Source organism: Talpa occidentalis, unplaced genomic scaffold, assembly GCF_014898055.3.
Source record: "Talpa occidentalis isolate TD23 unplaced genomic scaffold, MPIMG_talOcc4v2.1 talOcc4.10, whole genome shotgun sequence".
NCBI classification, from domain to species: domain Eukaryota; kingdom Metazoa; phylum Chordata; class Mammalia; order Eulipotyphla; family Talpidae; genus Talpa; species Talpa occidentalis.
In genome coordinates, this window is record NW_023600993.1 from 106,261,346 (window position 1) to 106,280,030 (window position 18,685).

General features: G+C 71.8%; 2 protein-coding genes across 2 annotated transcripts; both read left to right on the forward strand.

The window, feature by feature from the left end:
• The first annotated feature begins 8,083 nt into the window (after positions 1–8,083).
• On the forward strand, positions 8,084–10,637 carry MRGBP (MRG domain binding protein). Its single transcript, XM_037521829.1, has 5 exons — positions 8,084–8,231; positions 8,366–8,487; positions 9,593–9,674; positions 9,778–9,852; positions 10,079–10,637. The coding sequence occupies exons 1-5, from the start codon at positions 8,084–8,086 to the stop codon at positions 10,264–10,266; spliced, it is 615 nt and encodes a 204-aa protein (XP_037377726.1). The 3' UTR covers positions 10,267–10,637.
• A 1,293-nt stretch (positions 10,638–11,930) lies between these two features.
• On the forward strand, positions 11,931–17,138 carry OGFR (opioid growth factor receptor). The gene is made up of 7 exons (XM_037501662.2): positions 11,931–12,084; positions 12,982–13,050; positions 13,336–13,414; positions 13,718–13,796; positions 14,202–14,268; positions 14,456–14,604; positions 15,869–17,138. The coding sequence occupies exons 1-7, from the start codon at positions 11,935–11,937 to the stop codon at positions 16,845–16,847; spliced, it is 1,572 nt and encodes a 523-aa protein (XP_037357559.1). The 5' UTR covers positions 11,931–11,934; the 3' UTR covers positions 16,848–17,138.
• Positions 17,139–18,685: the final 1,547 nt, after the last annotated feature.

Consider the following 18,685-nt stretch of genomic DNA (forward strand, 5'->3'; position numbering starts at 1 on the left):
GCGGCCGGAGGCCCGAGCGGCCCGGAGTGGCCGGGGGCTGCTTGGCCCCAATCCCCCAACGCTCAGCAGCAGCCCCCACCCGGAGGCTGGAATCGTGGGGGCCGGCCAGGACCTGCCCTCACTCCCTCGACCTTGTTCTCTTCAGCTTCTCCCACCTCTTCCAACGCCCCCGTCTCCCCTTCCCCTCACCAAACCCCCATCTTCCCTTCCTCCTGCCATGCCCCCCCACCGCCTCCCTCCTCTTCCCTTGGAAAGGCAGAGACTTTGAGGGACCGGACCACGACCAGGCAGGGAGAGGCGCTGCTCCGAGGAGACGCCAGGGGCAGGCGGCCGGGCCGCAGGCCTAATCCTGGTCCAGGGGCTGCACCCTCCCCCCAGGAGTGTGCACCCTCCCCCCAGGCCCACAAAGGGTCACCAGGCGGTCCTCCCCTTTGGTCACCAGGCTGAGGCTCTGCCGGCCCCACAGAGCGTGGGGCATGAGGGGCCGCTGGCCCTGCCATCCGATCGGCCCCAGAGCTGCAGGCCAGGGCAGGGCCCCCCACACGCCCCCATCCTTGCTGTGAGCTCAGCGCCCCCTCCAGCTGCTCCAGGCTGGCACCACGGCCGAGGGACTGGGTGGCATGTGGGGCTGTGGCTCCAGGCAGCCCACTGGACAGTAGCCAGGCGGAGGCCCAGAATGTCTGTCACCGGCTGGCCCTGGCGCCTCCCTGGTCTGCAGAAGCTGGTCCCCAGACAGGACGGGGCACTAATTCTGCCCCTGAGGGCCCCCGGCCAGGAGGGCAGCCGCGCAGCTGGGCTGCCAGTGCTGGGAGGTGCCGGGAATCAGCAGCCGCGCAGTCTCTGCTCTCCCTGGAGGGGCACATGGCCCAGGAGGCAGCGCCCACTGAGGCCTGCGCCAGCGGGGCTCAGCCCCGGCCATTCCAGGCGTGGATGCCCACATGGCCAGGAGCGGCTATTGAAGCCCCAACTCTCTGTCGGAGCCCCGGCCACTACATTAGGTGGGGCAGGCTCAGAGCTCCAGCCAGTCCTCAGGCCAGGCAGGACCCCCTGAGCCAGGGCTACTGACCCCAGGCGCGAGGCCAGCCAAAGCTCCCCACAGGCGCCGTGCTGGGCGGGGGCTGCTCGGCCAGCCCGGACCTGCTCTTCGAGTGGGCACCAGACATTAGCGGAGGTGGTGGGTGGCTTTGGAGAGGGGGCTTGGCCCCCATCCTGGCTTTCCTGGACCTCAGGCACCATCCTTCCCGAGCCTCAGTTTCCCCATCATGCCATCCTCGGAGTCTCTGCCCGGCCTGGTGTGAGCAAGAGGACCCAGCCCCAAACGACAGAGAAAGGAAGCATTGACGGGGTCGGGGTTGGGGGTTGACAGCACGGGCAGTGGGCCCCGCTTCGTGTGGGTGCAGGCAGCGCCCCGGCCACCCCGGCCAGAGGCCTGCAGCCGCCCCAGGCAGGGCCCATGTGACACCTGGAGCCCATGTGGTCAGGCTGGTGGCGAACGTCCCTCGAGATGCGTCCAGCCGTGGGCCGGCCCCACTCACATGCCCTGCAGTGGGCAAGACCGACCCCCGGTCTCCGCAGAGGACATGGCTCTGGAGCCGAGGGCTGCTGCAGAAGGCGTGGGCTGACCCCTCACAGCCCAGGGCCGGTCCAGGCCGGTGGCCCCCAAGCCCCACTCTGGCCTGGGAGCTGGCCACAGGGAGGCCTGAGGAAGGGGCTTGGGGCCCTGCTGCATCCGGCTCTGACTCCGGCCCCCACTTGTCCGCCCAGGGCCCCTGCCGGGAGCCTCTGGTGGACAGAGCGGCACCTGGCGTCGGGGACGCGGAGGAGCTGCCCCCGGACAGCGGCGCCCCTGCCCCCCTTGCTCCCACGCAGCCTGGGGGCCCCCCTTGCTCCCACACAGCCTGGGGGCTCCCCTTGCTCCCACGCAGGCTTCCGACTCGGCGCGGACGGTGACTCCTCCCCAGAACGCTGCAGCTGCTTTCGCTCCGGCTTCTTTCCAATAAACGCCTCAGCGGCGAGAGAGCGTGGTGGTTCTGCCCCCTCCGCGACAGCCGCAGCGCCCAGGACGGGGTGGGGCCCAGCAGGGCGCACGCTCCAGGCAGTCCCCCGGCGTCCTGGGACCCCACGCTAGAGTCCTGGGGCCCGGGCCTGCCCCCACCTGCCCCCCCACCGCTTCCCTGCAGATTCCATCTGTTGCTCTGAAGTAAAGTCGCCTCTTCACCCCCAAAACACAGAGGAGACGCAGACAAGCCATGCAGGAGGCCGCGGGGGCTCCTGACCGACCTCTAGCGCGCGGCAAACCCACTAAGAGTAACAGGCCCTGCCCCCCACGCGGCCAGCCTTCCGTCTGCCGGGCCGGGTCACAGCGTCCGTCCGGCTCCATTTCGCCTCCCTGCATGGGGGTCTGTGCCTGGCCCAGCCGTGCTCCTGCCAGCCCCGTCCTCGGGGCCGTGGGGACCCCAGGGTGGGGGGTTCTACCCCCCCACCTGAGGGGCCCAGCATCCAGGGCTCTGAATGGGCCATCCATGGAGGTGCCTCCTTAATTGGGGTCCCCCATGCTGCCTCCGGCCTCTGCTTGGCCTGCTGCAGAGGGGCCTGCGCTGGAGGGCGGGCGGGCAGGGGCGGGAGGCCCAGAAAGGCCCTGGCCTCGGGCCTCCCTACGCTGGGGCTCCTGGGCCTGCTCTCCTCAGAGCCAATGCCCCCGCCCTGCTCAGAGACGTGCCAGGCAGACTCACACGCCCAGAAGCCGGGCCCGTCAGGCCCTCACCACAGGGACCAAGCGCCCAGAGGTGGCCGGCCCTGCACCCGAGTGTCCGAAGGAATGAAACTCCTGCTGGACACAGGGTGGCCCCCTGGCTGCGCCTCAGCACCACCATCCCGAGGCCAGAGCATCGAGCCCCGCACAGGGCCCTCCGGCCCTCGGGTCCTCTGAGCTGGGCCGGCCCAGCTCCTGGCCCGGACGGGGAACTGCCGAGGAGAGGCCCTGGCAACGCCGCGTTGCCAGGCAGAGGAGGACTCGGAGAGCGAGCGGCTCTTCAAGAGCTTTTAAAGAAAGGCAGCGGCAGCCCCGCGGGGGGCGGGGCTGAGAACAGGACCCCACCCCCTCCCTCCCCGCCCCCTCCCTTCCCCGCCCTCTCCCCTCCCCGCCTCTCCCGCCCTCCACCCCTCCCCCACTTCCCGCCTGCCCCCTCCCAGGCCCTTCCGCCCCCCACTCCCTTCCCCACCCCCACCCCCCTCAATTATGCTTCTAGCTCCAATTTTGATGAGGGCTCCATGGAAACCAGGCCAGGCTGGGGGTGGGGCGGGGAGGGGGCCAAGGGGCGCCAGGAGCCCAGAGCAGAGCCGGGTGCCTGTGGGAACCATCCTGCAGACATGTGTGGACACGCCCACGCAGCACACCCCGCATGCCGCACCCCTCCCACCGAGGGCCACCCTTGGGTGCAACACAGAGGCCCCTAAGGCCCACCCACCCGGGCGGCCCACCAGGGCCCTCCAGACCTGCCACCCCTCCCCGTCCTCTGGGGAGTGCCAGGGGCTCGGGAACCGGCTGTCCCCCCAGGGATCAGCAGCCTCTGGGTTCAGTCCCAGCAGCCCACCGACTGGCCTCCCCCCGCGGCTGGGCACGAGCAGGGCAGCTCCACGCGGTGCGCGCTGGGGGGCGCAGCTGGCCTCGAGCCCGCAGGGGGCCAGCAGGGTCCTGAGGAAGTGGCGGCCCCTGGCTCTGGGCCAGCCTCGCGGAACAGGACAGCACCCCCGCCACAGCTCGGCCACCGCGCTGTGAGGGCAGCAGGGGCACATGGCCGGGAGCACTGGGCGCCGGGCGGAGAGTGTGGGGTCCTCAAGGGCGTGCTGGGGTGAGCTCCGCGGCGCCCCTGGCTGCTGGAGGCCTGCGACTGCACCGGTCCCCATGCCCCTTCTGGGGTCACCTGATGTCCCTGTCCCCCCCCCCCACCCCCTGCATGCATCTCCGGGCTCGGAGCACAGGCCCCGGCCCCCAGGGTCACTCAGGTGGCCACCCGGCGGGGACGAGCAGCTGGAGGAGCTCACTTCTGGCGTGACGGGGACAGGATGCCGCAGCAGGCAGGGAGAGCCGGGCAGGGGCCAGGCAGGGCCCTCTGAGCCACCCGGTCTGAGTCACCTGCCCTTGGGTAGGACCCTGGTGTCCCACAGGAGCAGCAGGCCGCGCCTGCCCATTGTGGGCCCGCCTGTCCCATCAATCACGCCTCCTGGGCCTAAATTACCCTTAATCACCGGTTCCTCCCCCAGCAGTTGCTGGCGCCTGTGCTCTGCGAGGTTATCTGTCTACATTAGAAAGGAACCCTCCCAGCCGGACCGGGGACAGGGTGCCCCAGTGCCGGTGGTGAGTGCTCCCACAGAGGAAGCCCTCCTTTGGGGGGGACCCTCCTGTCCATGGGGGACCCTCCTGGCTACACTGTTGCTCAGCAGCAGCCCCTAAGAGCGGGGGGGTGAGGCGGGGACTGGGAAGCAGGAAGAAACCAAAGCTCGAGCCCCCCATACTTTCTTCCACCTCACTGGAAACCCTTCTGAGGGAAGACAGGCCACCCCCAGAGGGACAGAGCGGCCCCAGGGCATCCTGCTGCAGCCCTGGAGCCACCCAGAGAGGGAGGGGAGGCGGGCCCCTGGGTGGCAGGTAGGATGAGGCCTCCACGGAGCCCCGGCCTGCTGAGAGAGCCCTGCTGCCGTGCCCTGGCCAGTGCCGTGCGCAGAGGTCAGCCTGTGGTGGGGGCTGTGTGGCCCCCCGCCGCAGCCAGAGGCGAGCTGCCCTGCAGGTCCCCAGCCCTGTGCCTCAAGGCCCTCCCGCCTCTCTCTAGGATGGGCTGATCTAGTTCTGCTTCCCAGCATGAGGCACCGCGACACGTGGGACCTAGAGTGTCCCACATGATGCCACCGGGTGTTCTCCCAGCCCCGGCTCTCCTTCATGCCCACCCCCGATGAAACACCCACCTCCAGGCACCCCGGGGGGCCACAGGGACCCAGTGAGGAGGCCAAGAACAGGGCCCATGGGTCCTCGAGCATCAGAGCTGGGGCGGGCGCCCCCTCACTGCCCTGTTGGGGCGTCCCTTCCGGAGAAGGGGACCCCTGTGGGCTGGTCCACAGGTTCACTGGGCCAGGGGCTGGGGGAGACAAATTGATCGGTCCCAGCAGGGAAAAGGGGTGTGCCATGGTGTAACAGGGGGGTCCCCAGGAGAGGGGGAGGTTCCAGGCTCCCTGCCCCACCCAAGGGGGGTGGAGCTGAGCAGGGAGAAGCAGCTGCAGAGGAGACTGAGAAGGAAGGAGCAGGATGAGCCAGAAGGAGCCTGGGGGAGGCGCATGGAGCCGAGAGACGCGTGAAGAAGCCACGCTGGCCTGGCGGGCGTGGACGGGGCGGCTCCGACGTGGGAGAGACCCGCGGGGAGGGGGCGAGGGCGGCTTTTGTCTTGACGTTGATGTGGCTCTTTTCCTCCCAGACTTGTCTGTCTGTTTCTGACGCTTTTCTGTGGGTCCCCCTGGGAGGTGCTTTAGACTCATGGCAGCTTTGGGGCCTCGCTCTGGGCCAGTCCTGCTTGGGTGGGCTTTGACCCGCGAGGGGACGGGTCCCTCTGGGTACCTGATGTAGAAACGAGGTTCTCTGTCTTTCCTGTGTTGGTCACTAACTGTATTAAAGCTCCTTCCCACTGAAGTCTCGTATGTTTTGTGCTGATGCGGCGGGTGGCAGAACCTATCTGGAAAAGGCAGGTTTGCGGGGTCTGGGCTGCCCCTCTCCCTGCCCTGTAACATTGGGTACCCCACTCCAGAGAAGATGAGAGAGTGGGGTCTGGCACTTGGGTCACACGGGTAGCTGGTGTGGTGGGCCATGACCGGCTCTCCTGAGCCTTGGCTTCCCCCCACAGAGGGGCTGTTACAGGAGCAGCTGGGGAGCCCCTCACTGATGGGCAGCGTGGCCCCGCTGTCACAGGGGGGGCGCACCCCATAGCCGCTGGCAGAGGCCCCCAGCAGATCCTGCCCTGACCCCGAGGGGTACACAGCCGCGCCGCCGTGGCAGCCTGAGACCAGAGCCTGGTCTCCCCAACGAAGCTAGGAAGTGAGAGCCCCCAGCTCCGCCAGGCGCCCAGTGGCACTCCGCGCAGGCAGGCCAGGGGCGCGTGGAGGGGTCCAAGGCTTGGAGGGCGCTGCTCAGCGGGCTGTGCTCCAAGCTTGCGGGTGTAGCGACCATGCACATGCACTGCAGAGGTGTCGCAGAACCTGCACCTGACGGGTTCCAGGGGGTGTCAGGGCTGTGGGGAGGGCACCCCAAGACACCCAGGCCCATCCCAATGTAACCCCCACCCCTCACACACACCCCCAGCCCGGGCAGTGCAGGAGTCCTGGACAGGCACCGCAGCGGTCCTTCGGGCCATGCCGGGCCCTAGAGCGTCCTCTGCTCCTCGGAGCCAACCCCTGGGACGCCAAGGCCTGGTCTCCCCATCTAGCGCCCTGCGGTGCCCGGTGCCCGCCGCTCCCGCACGAGGCTCTCTCCGCCGAGGCGCAGCCGGAGCCGAGCGCCCGAGGGCCCGCGCTCCGCAGCCCAGGGGCGGCCCAGGGGACTCCGGCAGCGGACAGCGGCCCGGCCCCTCAGCCACTGCCCACGGCCCGGCCGAGGCCCGGGCGCCGCGCGGGGCGCAGGGGCTGGGGGCCCCGGGGCTGCCGCAGTGGGTCCGGGCGGCGGGTGCGCGCCCCAGCGGCGGGGCGTGTTGCCGGAGCCCGAGCCGGGCCACGCCGAGCCCCCGCCGCGAGTGGGCGGCGCGGCTGTCCTGGGGCCGCGGCCGAGCGGATGCACGCGGGCAGGAGGGACCTGCCCTGCCGGCCTCCGGCCCCAGGCCCCGCCCGTGTCCAGGGAGCGTGACCCGGCTGCCGCGCCCCCGGCATCACCGGGCGCAGGAGGCGCCGGGCTCCAGCCTCCCGCGCCGGCCCCCGCGGCTGAGGGTCAGGGTCAGCCCGCCGCGCGCCCCTCCGGCCCCCGCCCCGCCTCGCTGCGGAGCCCGCTGCCCCGGGAAGCTCCGGGACGGCGCCCACCCCGCCGGCGCTGGCGCTCCCGGGCCGCCCTGCGGCCCTGCCCCGCGGCCCCAGCGGCGCCCAGGGCCGCGGAGGGCGGGTCGTGGGCAGAGCCCGGGCGGCGGGCAGCCCGCGCGACCCGCGTCTGTCCCGGCTGGGCCGCCTGGAGGGGCTCGGGAGCCGCGCGCCGCGCCGCGGGGAGCAGAGGACGGCGGCCGCCGGCCCGGGGCAGCGCTCTCGGCCTCGGCTCCGGGCGCGCGCAGGCCGCCCCCTCGGTGCCCGGGAGCGGCCGCTGCCGCTGGCCCGCCGCGCGGAGAGGAGACTGAGGCCAGGAGCACCAGCGCCGGGCGCTGCCCACCGCGGGCGGCCGCAGAGCCTCCGGGAGCCGGGGCCGCGGCGCCTCCCGCGCGAGGGGGGCGCTCGGGCAGCGGGCGGGGCGGGGCGGGGTCCCGCGGTGGGCGCGGCCTCGCGGGAGGGCGTGGTCGTGGGTCGCCCCGCCCAGGCCCCGCCCCGCCTCGCCTCGCCCCGCCTCAGGCCCCGCCTCGCCTCGCCTCGCCCCGCCTCAGGCCCCGCCCCGCCTCGCCTCGCCCCGCCTCAGGCCCCGCCTCGCCTCGCCTCGCCCCGCCTCAGGCCCCGCCCCGCCCCGTAGTAATACCCGGGCGTTGACTGCGGTGGACGCGCCCCGCCCGCGCCCCGCCCGCGCCCCGCCCCCGAGGCCCGGCAGCCCCGTGCGGCGCCCGCGCGGGAGGCCAAGCGGGCACCCGCCGCCCTCCGGGACGCACGTCCGCAGGGATTGTCTGTTACTGGTACTTTCCGCCTCAGCGCTCTTTGGGGCGCGACCCGCAGTTCCGTGGGGGTCCCCAGCGTCGCGCCACCTTCGCGTCACACCTGCCCGCCGCGCGGCCCCGCCCGCCCGCCGCCAGGGGGCGCCGCCCGCCCGCGTGCTCACTGCGCCTGCGCCGCGCGGGCCCGGCCGCGCGCGCCCGCCCGACTGCGCCTGCGCCGAGCCCCAGGCCGCGCCCGCTCCCACCGGGCTCGTCGCAGCCGGCCGGCCATGGGGGAGGCGGAGGTGGGCGGCGGCGGGGCGGCGGGCGACAAGGGCCCGGGGGAGGCGGCCACCAGCCCGGCCGAGGAGACGGTGGTGTGGAGCCCCGAGGTGGAGGTGTGCCTCTTCCACGCCATGCTGGGCCACAAGCCCGTCGGTGAGCCGGTGGGGGCGGGGCGCGGGCAACCGTCGGGGCGGGCGGCGGGCGGCGGGCGGCCCCACACCCCACCCCCGGCCCGCGCCCCCCGCCCGCGTCCCGCCCGCCCGCGCCTCCCGCCGCTTCCCCCGCAGGCGTGAACCGCCACTTCCACATGATCTGCATCAGGGACAAGTTCAGCCAGAACATCGGCCGGCAGGTGCCCTCCAAGGTCATCTGGGACCACCTGAGCACCATGTACGACATGCAGGCGCTGGTGAGCCGGCCTCGCCCGCCCCGGGTCTGGCCCAGAGCCTGCCCCAGGGACCCTGCGTCCCCCAGGCGCGCGGCCAGGCCCGCAGGCCACTCTGCAGGCAGCTACCCCGGCGACCGGGGGTCGGCTGTCTGTCGGGGAGATGGGGCTGAGACCCCCGGGGGCTTGGCTGGCAGAGCAGGGCCCGGCCCCCAGCACCCTGAGCCACCTGCTCCCAGGAGCCCGCAACCAGGCCACCAGAGGAGCCTGCGGTGCCCAGCGAGGGGCGGCTGGTGGCAGGGCCTGGCGGTGGGTGGTTCCTCAGGGAGGGCATGCACCGCGGGGCATGTTGGCTGAAAGGGCTGGGGCCAGGTGCTGCTGTCAGGGACGCCGAGCCCCCATCGCCTGTGTCCAGGGCTGCCCCGGCTTCCTGTCCCCGTTGGGCCTCCTTGCTGCAGGGCAGTGCAGGAAGGGGGTGATGGTGACACTGTGCTGGGCACTGACCACTGGCCACAGCCAGCACCATGGGGACTCAGGCCACCACTGCCACTGCTGCAGCTGAAAGCAGCCATGTCCGGGGTAAACGGCTCAACCCTGGGCCTCCCCGGAGGGACCTCTGCTGGCCGGGGTCAGGCGGGCAGTGCACAGATCACCCATGTTCAGCTGCTGTCTGGGTCTGGTGGCCGCTGGGGCAGCAGTAGGACTCGGAGATGAGGCCTGTGGGGGCCCTATAATGGGGAGGCTGTGTGGTGGGGGACAGTTGCCAGGTCGCAGGACCCACGAGACACCCAGGGAGCTGCGGCCCACCCGGCCCCACGAGCTCTGGCCCAGGACAGGCGCTCTCCCCTTCCTTCCTCTTCCCAGCGGGGCCCAGACTTCAGGGGGCACAACCTCCTTGGGCCCCAGCACCCAGGGCCGATGCCAGAGTGTGGGGCCTTATACTGCAGGGGTCCCTGGACCGCCCGGAGCAGCAGGCGGTGCGGTGCGCACTGACGGGGTTCCCACCTCCCTGACCCTCTGGCCCGGGGCCAGCGGCAGCAGGCGCCTCCCAAGTCCCGGAGGGGCACTTAGCGGCAGGAAGCACGTTCTCTTTTTGTTTCTCAATTTAAAGACGTTCTCTTTGCCTCAGCACGAATCCGAGATCCTCCCATTCCCGAATCCAGAGAGGAACTTCGTCCTTCCAGAAGAAATCATCCAAGAAGTCCGAGAAGGTAGGGAGGTGCATGGCGCAGGGTGGGGGCAGGTGGGGCACAGGCCCCTTGGGGAGGCCCGGCGGGCGTGGCCAGCGTGGTAAAGGCCTCTGGTCCCCTGCAGGCAAAGTCATCATCGAGGAGGAGATGAAAGAGGAGATGAAAGAAGACGTGGACCCCCACAACGGGGCTGATGACGGTAAGTGTGGCGCCCCCACAGGGCCCCATAGGCACCCCAGCCCCTTGGGTGCGGCCACTGTGCCTGGCGCCCCCCCTTCCCCCCCCACTCAGAGCCCGGTGCTGGCCGTGGCCATGCAGGGGTGGGGGCTCGGGTCTCACGTTTGCAGGGACAGGCCTGATGTCTGAGCAGGAGACAAAGTAAAATTCTGGATATTCTGTTTCAGCCAATTGATTTTGTCTCCCAGTTTTTCCATCTTCAGGAAGTTTGGGGAAAGCTGCAGAAAAGTCCAGCAAAGACAAAGACAAGAACTCCTCAGAGCTGGGCGCCAAGGACGGGGCGGACAAGCGCAAGCGCAGCCGGGCCACCGACAAGGTGCTGACCGCCAACAGCAACCCCTCCAGCCCCAGCGCTGCTAAGCGGCGCCGGACGTAGGCGGCTGGCCGGGCAGGCAGGGCCACGCTGGCCCTCGGACTCCAGAGGCCTCCACGTGGCCCACGGCCCGGTGGACTCGCCCGTGTGGACACCGTGTGGCCGGGCTCCCGCACATGCAGGGGCCAGGGCCTGGGTAGCTGGACTCCTCGGCAGCCGGCGGCAAGTGGGCACGACTGGGCCCGCCCTCCCGGCCTCCCCGGCCATGCACAAGGCGCCACCGCTGCCCCTCCCTGCCCCTCGCGGGCAGCCGTGCTGCAACGATGTATATAATCCGGTTGGTGTTTCGATATTTAATTTTTAAGAGACCTATTTTACTAGCGTTTTATATGAAACAAATCCTACAGCAGCTGAGCCCGTGTTGTCCTTTTCCTGAGATGCTCTGTGTTACGGTGGCTGCCAAGGCCCTCTGGCAGCTTCCGTGTCGCGGGGGCACCAGCTGTGGATCATCTTCACACTTCATGGCGGGGCTCTGCAACTGCCCTGCCCTCCCCCGCCCTGCTCCCCACTGCCCCCCTTGGCCCCCTGCTTTCCCCTGTGCCCCCACTCCCCTGCCCCTCCTGCTCCGGGTGGGGGGTGGGGTCTGTCCCTCTGCCCAGCAGGGAGTTTGTCCACTGGTGGCGCAGCCTGCTTGCAGGTACCACCTGAAACAGTAACAGCCGCTGGTTACTTTGTTGGGACAGCCCTTCCCGCCAGATCCCGCAGGCCCCACTTGCCTGGAGGGAACCTGCCTCCTTTCGGCCACTTTTTGGTGTGCCCCAGCCCCGTGCCTGGTCCAGCGGGCTCCCCATGCCCTGACACCGGCCCTCCCGGCCTTGGGCCCAGCTCCCAAAAGGCCGGGCCATGCAGCTGACCACGTGCAGGTGTCTTGGCCCTCCCAGCCTTGGGGCCTGGCCACATGGGCCTTAGGAAAATGCCCCCATAAATAAAATGCCCCCAAAAATCCCAGGATCGTGGGGGCAGCCTCAGCACCTGTGTGCGGCCTGCTCCTGCAGCTGAGTGGGGTCTGCCCCAAAGGCCCCGAGGCCGCCTGGCTGCACGGAGCGCTGCGCCCAGGACTGACAGGAGGGGAAGGTTCTGGCCAGTGGCCTGCGGTTTGCCCGGCATGGGCAGACTGTCCACCTGGCCCTGCCAGATGCCACTGCTGGTCCTGCTCTTTGGGGACCCCCAGCCTCCTGCTGAGGCCTGCGCGGCCCTGGCCATCCCACTGCCGTCCTGCCCCCGCGGCTCTCCGGGAGCACCCCGCGCCAAGTCTGACGTCACCCGGGCCTTAGCGGACTTTGGGCAACTGTGATGGAGCCGCAGCCCCGGGGCCGCCGGGCCGGTGTCCAAGGCAGCAGCTGAGCAGGGCGCTCGCTCGCATGGCCGGGGCGCGCCGTGGGGCCTGGCCTCGCTGGCCGGACACCTGCCCGCGTGGGTGGGCGGAGCACAGAGCCGCTCCCGGGGCGGCCCGGAGGGGTGGCTGGTCGGCGGCTGGGGGACAGCGCGCAGGCGGGCCCACCCAGGGGCGTCCTGTGGGGGCCCTCCCAGGGGCATCCTCCCGCGCCCCGCCCCCGGCCCGCCCCGCGCCCGCCCCCGCCCCGCCCCCGGCGCGCCCCGCCCCCGCGCCCCGCCCGCCCCGCGCCCCGCGCTTCCTTCCTCTTTCGCTTTCGCTTCCGCCGCGCCGCCGGCATGGACGACCCGGACCGCGACTCGACCTGGGAGGACGACGACGACGAGGACGCGGGCCCGGACGCGGGGGGCGGCGGGGACGGCGCCCCGGGGGACGCGGACGACGAGGACGCCGACGCGGAGGACGGGGCGCGGCCCCGCGCGCCCCAGGTGCCCCCCGCGCGCCGCCGCCCAGCCTGCCCGGCCCCCCGCCCCCGGGACCCCCGGGCCGCGCCGGGGTGGGTCTCCTCGAGGGCCGCCGCCGGGGGCACCCGCGCCCCAGACCCGCGAGGCCGCCGCCCGGAGCCCCCAGCCTGCGCCCCGCGGCGAGCGCGCCCCTCGTGCGGGCGCCTCGGCGGGGCACCTGCGGCCCTGCCCGCCCTGCTGTGCGGCCGCCGCCCCCAGCGGTCACTTCTGCCGCCGCCCCGCGGCCGAGCCCCGGCGCCCTCCGAGCGCCTCACCTGCGGGAGCCCCTGGCCCTCGGGGGAGGTACCTGGCGTGCCCTGTGGCTCTCCCGGAGGCCGTGGGCCCCAGCAGCCTGGCGCTTGCGGGCAGGGTCCACGGCTTGGCACGGTGGGCCGGGCCGGGCGTCGCTGCGGCTGCCCCGGCTCGGGGACTCCCAGGTGCTCCTCTGAAGCGAGCACTGCACCCCGCGGGTACCCTCCACCAAGACCCAGCCCCCCCTCGGACTCTGGTCGCCTCCCCGACTGCCAGCCCTTGGGCCTGGCAAGGCCGCCTGGTGTGTCCAGGCCCATGGTCTCGGGCCACCCAGAGCCACGCCTGCCCCAGGAGGAAGAGGGAGTGGCCGGGACAGGGCCTGGCCGCTGAGTTTCAGTTTCTCGATGGACTTTGGCGAGAGCATGACTTAGAAATCAGACAGCTGGGGGGACAGCTGAGGGGCTTGAGGGGCTACAAGGGGGGGTGCAGCGAACATGGAGGGGGCAGCTGAGGGAGGCTGCACCCCACGAGCGCATGTCTACCAGGTCCTGAGGCCTGGAGGGCTGACCGCCGGCTGGTGCCGGCTGCCCTGGCCAGCACGGGGACTCACCCCTCGCCCTCCCCTCCCAGTCCAGGACGACAGGGGCCCGGAACTGGCGAGCCATGCAGGACACGTGCAGGTACCGGCACCGCTACCCGGTACGTGGCCCTGCCTGGGTGAAACCCTCTTGCCCGCCGTCTAGAGGAGCCAGCTGGACATTTGCCCCTTCCGCCCCTCGTCAGCACCCCGGGCCTGCCAGCAGCGGCCCACCGCGAGCTTCCCTTGCCCCCAGCCCTGCCCTCTGCACCCGGGATCTCGGGCAACCCCTGTGCTGCCTTTGGGGTGCGGACAGAGGGGCTCTCCCAGCCTGGCCCCATCGGCGGGGAGGGGAGGGTGGTGCTGGCCTGCAGAGTGTCCCAGCCGCCGCCTCTCTGGCCCGGCAGGACCTGGTGGAAGGCGAGGCCGACGAGGACATGCCCAACCTGAGCTTCTACAGGAACGAGACCTGCTTCCTCCCCAACGGTGCGTGCCTGGCCGCCCTGCAGCTGGGGGCGCTGGGAAGGCGCGCCCGCCCCAGGCAAGCGCAGAGGTGGCGGCCCCAGCAGGGGCGGGCGGGGGCTGGCTGCAGGCTCTGCTGGTTGTCGGGAGAGCGAGGCCCCTCCCCAAAGGCAGGGTGTGAGTCTGGGCCTCCAGGGCCAGCAGGCTGGCTGTCATCAGCAGAGAGGGTGGCTTCCAGGGTGTGAGCCCCAGGGGCGGGCGGGGTGGGCAGGGCGGGCAGGGCCGCTGCGGTGCGGTCTGGCAGCCCCACTTCCCTCCCGGGCCTAGGCTGCCTCATCGAGGACTTCCTGCAGCACTGGAGGGACGACTATGGCCGCCTGGAGGACAACCACTCCTACATCCAGTGGTGAGGCCCCGCGCTTCCCGGCACGTGCGCCCTGACACTCCCGAAGGCCTCCATGGCCCACCAGCCCGGGGTGGGGGCTGCAGCCCAGACCTGGGGCAGCTGCCAAGGGTGAGGTGTGCCCTGCAGAGGGCGAGGTGCTGGGCCTGTCCTGAGGTGGGGCGGGAGCTGAGGCCACGTGGGTGGCGCGGTGACAGGCTTCCCAGGGCACGGGGGACCCCTGGGTACAGCTGCCTTAGGCCCCTGCCGGCAGCCTGCCTGTGAGGGCCGGGTGGGGCGGCGCTGAACGCGTCTGCAAGAGAGAGCCTTCGAAGGGGGCGCAGGGCCCACCTGTGGCCCTGAGGCTTGAGCGGGAACCGGGGGTTGGGCTGCCCGGCCCTGCCACATGCCGCCGGCCCTTCTCCCCAGGCTGTTCCCTCTGCGGGAGCCGGGAGTGAACTGGCACGCCAAGCCCCTCACGCTGCAGGAGGTGGAGGTGAGCTCCCAGCGCTGCCCGGGTGGGGGGCGTCCGGGCTGCGGGCCTTGGAGGAGACGCCTGCCTCGGCCCGGCCTGGGCGCCCGAGTGGGGGCGGGGAGACGCCTCCCCACACGGCCGAGTCCTCGATCTGGCTGAGTCGGGCCCGTGTCCGCGTGGCCACCAGGCTCTCCACTTGCTTCTTCAGGCTTTTAAAAGCTCCAAGGAGGTCCGGCGGCGGCTGGTCCAGGCCTACGAGCTCATGCTGGGCTTCTACGGGATCCAGCTCCAGGACCACCGCACCGGCCAGGTCTGCCGAGCGCAGAACTACCAGAAACGCTTCCAGAACCTCAACCGGTGAGGCCTTTGCGCCCCACCCTCCTCAAGCCCCGCCTGCCCCCGGGCCGGGTCTGCACGCCCTGCTCAGGTTGGGGAGGACAGCCCGCGGGGTCCAGGCGGATGGGCCACCTCAGGGAGGAGGGCAGGACGCATGGGACCCTGCCCCGCCACCTGAGGGGTGAAGTGGCCCCCCAGCTAGGGTCGTGCTCTCCCTACGCAGGGAAGGGTGCAAGGGCGGCATCTGCTAACGGTGCAGCCCCCCACCCTGCACTGGGGCCCCTGTGGTGGGCCCCTGCTCCTCCAGCCGCACCGCCAGGCCCTGGGACTCTGGCTGTCACCCCTTGGAGGATGCCTCACCGCCCCCCCACCACCGTCAGGCCCAGGGGGCTCTTCTCCGGGACTGGGGGTGCAGGGCATGGGCCAGAGTGGCGGCAGGGACACCCTACACACAGCCTCCCTCAGCTGCACTGCCCTCCCAGCCCCTCACCTGGCCCGCCCTTCCTGGCTCCGCCCCTCGCCTGGCCTGCCCTTCCTGGCTCCGCCCCTCACCTGGCCCGCCCTTCCTGGCTCCGCCCCTCGCCTGGCTCGCCCTTCCTGGCCGCCCTTCCCGGCTCCGCCCCTCACCTGGCCGCCCTTCCCGGCTCCGCCCCTCACCTGGCCGCCCTTCCCGGCTCCGCCCCTCACCTGGCCGCCCTTCCCGGCTCCGCCCCTCACCTGGCCCGCCCTTCCTGGCTCCGCCCCTCACCTGGCTCGCCCTTCCTGGCTCCGCCCCTCGCCTGGCTCGCCCTTCCTGGCTCCGCCCTTCCTGGCTCCGCCCCTCGCCTGGCTCGCCCTTCCTGGCCCCGCCCCTCACCTGGCCGCCCTTCCTGGCTCCGCCCCTCGCCTGGCTCGCCCTTCCTGGCCCCGCCCCTCGCCTGGCTCGCCCTTCCTGGCCCCGCCCCTCACCTGGCCGCCCTTCCTGGCTCCGCCCCTCGCCTGGCTCGCCCTTCCTGGCCCCGCCCCTCGCCTGGCTCGCCCTTCCTGGCCCCGCCCCTCACCTGGCCGCCCTTCCTGGCTCCGCCCCTCGCCTGGCTCGCCCTTCCTGGCTCCGCCCCTCACCTGGCCGCCCTTCCTGGCTCCGCCCCTCGCCTGGCTCGCCCTTCCTGGCCCCGCCCCTCGCCTGGCTCGCCCTTCCTGGCCTCGCCCCTCACCTGGCCGCCCTTCCCGGCTCCGCCCCTCACCTGGCCGCCCTTCCCGGCTCCGCCCCTCACCTGGCCGCCCTTCCCGGCTCCGTCCCGCGCAGGCACAGCCACAACAACCTCCGCATCACGCGCATCCTCAAGTCGCTGGGGGAGCTGGGCCTGGAGGGCTACCAGGCGCCGCTGGCGCGCTTCTTCCTGGAGGAGACGCTGGTGCACCGGGAGCTGCCGGCCGTGCGGCAGAGCGCCCTGGACTACTTCGTGTTCACCGTGCGCTGCCCGCGCCAGCGGCGCCAGCTGCTGCGCTTCGCCTGGGAGCACTACCGGCCGCGCCGCGACTTCGTCTGGGGGCCCCACGACAAGCTGCGGAGACTCCGGCCGCCGGCCCTGCCCCGCACACCCCCGTCGGCGCCCCCGGAGGGGGAGGCCGGCCCCGGGGACCCCCTCCGTGAGACTGGCGCCCAGGCCCCGGCCGGTGGGCCCGCGAGGGGGCGGGGCGGGGACGGGGTGCCCGCAGGCGCGTCCCCCCAGGATGCCGGGGCCCTGCAGAGGGACGCGGGCGAGGAGGCTGAGGAGGCTGCGGAGCCGCAGGGCCTCAAGGAGACCAAGAAGCGGAAGCTGGAGCTGAGCCGCCCGGAGCAAGCCCCAGGGGAGCCGGCCCCCCAGAGTGCGGCCGACGTGGAGAAGATCGCCCTGAACCTGAAGGGCTGCGCCCTCGGTCCGGGCAGCCTCGGCGCAGGGCCCCAGGACTCTGGCAGCGGGGACCCCGGGGCAGTGGAGGAGCCCAGCCCCCCGCCCCCCGGGGCCAAGGTGGCCGCTGAGGTGAGGAAGCGGAGGAAGGTGGACCCAGGCGCCCCTGGGGGTGGTCCTGAGGAGTCAGCCGCCCCCTGCACCCCTCTGCAATCCTCTGCCCAGTCCTGCCGCCCCGAGGCCAGAGAGGACGAGCGGGGGGTCGAGGAGGAAGCAGGCCAGGACGGGCCGGAGCCGGCGGCCCCCCAGAGCCCGGCGGGAGCGGCGGCCCCTGAGGAAGCGGCGTGCCCGGAGCCCCAGCCCCAGCCCCCTGCCCACGCCGGACAGCCTTAAAGCAGCGGCCGCGGCAGCTCAGCCCGCCCCGGGCTGCAGAGCGTGCTGCCCGCTGCACCCAGCAGCCTGCGCTGCTGACCGCTCCCTGGCGGCCACTGCAGTGGCCACTGGGCCGGGACTCAGGATCCTCGCCTCGCCCCTGTGCCGCTGGCCCGCCCGGTTCTGGGCGTGGGGGCGAGGGCTCATTTTCTAAGTCTGGTGCCAAGGCCTTTTCTGAATAAACCCATTCAACTTGGAGTGTGTTTGGGTGTGCAGCGGGGCCAGCGGCGTGAACCAGGGCCCCTCTGAGTGCCAAGTGGCGTGGCCGGCTGCAGCACGCCTTGCTGGGCTCCAGGCATCTCGGGGCGAAGGCCGGCGGGCCTGGCAGCATGGGGTGAGGGGCTCCTGTCCTGAAGTTGGCTCGGCCGCCCGGCTGCCAAGGAAGGACAGGAGGGCCACGCCGCTCACCCCCCTGAGCATGGGGCAGGGGCCGGCTGGCAGCGCTGCAGCCGCTGCAGAATGACCCGCAGAGCTTCTGGGCAGGGCCAGGCGCCCTTCGAGGAAGGTCCAGCCACTAGCAGGGCCAGAAGCTGGGAAGAAGCCGACGCCGTCGGGGAGGGTGAGGAGGAAGCCCTGCCTCCTTGAGGGGCGCTCCCCCTGGGGAGGGCGCGGTTGACGTGGCATTGGGGGCCTGAGAAGGTGAGGGGCTGCTGGCCAGAGCTGCGGGCATTAACGTCCCTCTGGGGCGCTCCTGATGCAGTGCCCCAGGGGTCTCCCGAGAGGGGTCTTCCTGAGGGGAGGCCCGCACAGCTGTGGGCCTGTTCTAAGGCGCTTCACAGCAAGCCGCGCCGGTCAGTGGCCCCTCAGCCCAGAGACCCGCTCACGCCTCCCAGCTGCTGCCCCGGGGGGCTGGCCCCACAGGTGTGCGCTGCACAGGCCATGTCGGGTGAGGGGTGGTCAGGCTGTGAGGCTGCGGGCCCGGAATGCAGGAGGTGCTGGGGGCTGGGCGCAGGGGCACGGACCTGAGGGTGGGCACCTGGGGTGCTGCGCGGCCCTGCGCGGAGTTGGTGCGCCTGGGCCTGGGGCGGGGCTGTAAGGGCTGCGTCACTTAGACAGAAATGGTGCGGGGTAGAGCAGCTACGGGGAGGAGAGCACAGAGAGGCAGGACTCGGCACCAGGGAGAGCCCAAAGAGAAAGAGTAAAGACCCGCCTCCAGCCCTGCAGGCCAGTGGGACCCGCCCCAGCCAGCCTCCGGCCAGCGGGCCTGCATGCTTGCCCCACAACTGGCCTAGAGAACATTAAAGCCTGAAAAGGGCCTCCCTGGTGGCACAGGGGTTCAGTCGCAGCACTGTGAAGCTCTCAGCAGCCTCTGCAGCACAAGTTCGATCCCCGGCCAGGGAGCATCAGACCTCTCCTGTCTCCGCGCTGCCCCCTCAGCAGTGGGTTTCAGTGGATCCGCCTGTTCTGCTCCCCACTCTGTCTCTGGGGAGTCCTCTCACACACACCCACCCCCGCACCTCTGGTCTGCACCCCAGTTCCTGTGTGCATAAATAAATAAATCTTAAAAAAAAAAAAAAGCCTGAAAAAAAATCCACGAGGGCCCTGCTCCCTTCACCCATCTCCGAACCCCGCCGGTACTCGCTGCCCCCACAGCGTGGCTTCACCCTGTGCTCAGGAGCCGGCTGTGTCACCAGACTCCTTACTGGGAGCCTGAACCCACAGCCCCGGGGGGGGGGGGGGGGGCAGCACTGCAGGTCCTAGAGCAGTGTTGGGTGCAAGGCCTGGAGCTGCCTGAGGGTGTGGAGGCCCCACCAGCTGCCCCGCTGGGAGTGGTGGGAGCCACACCAGCCTGGACTGAA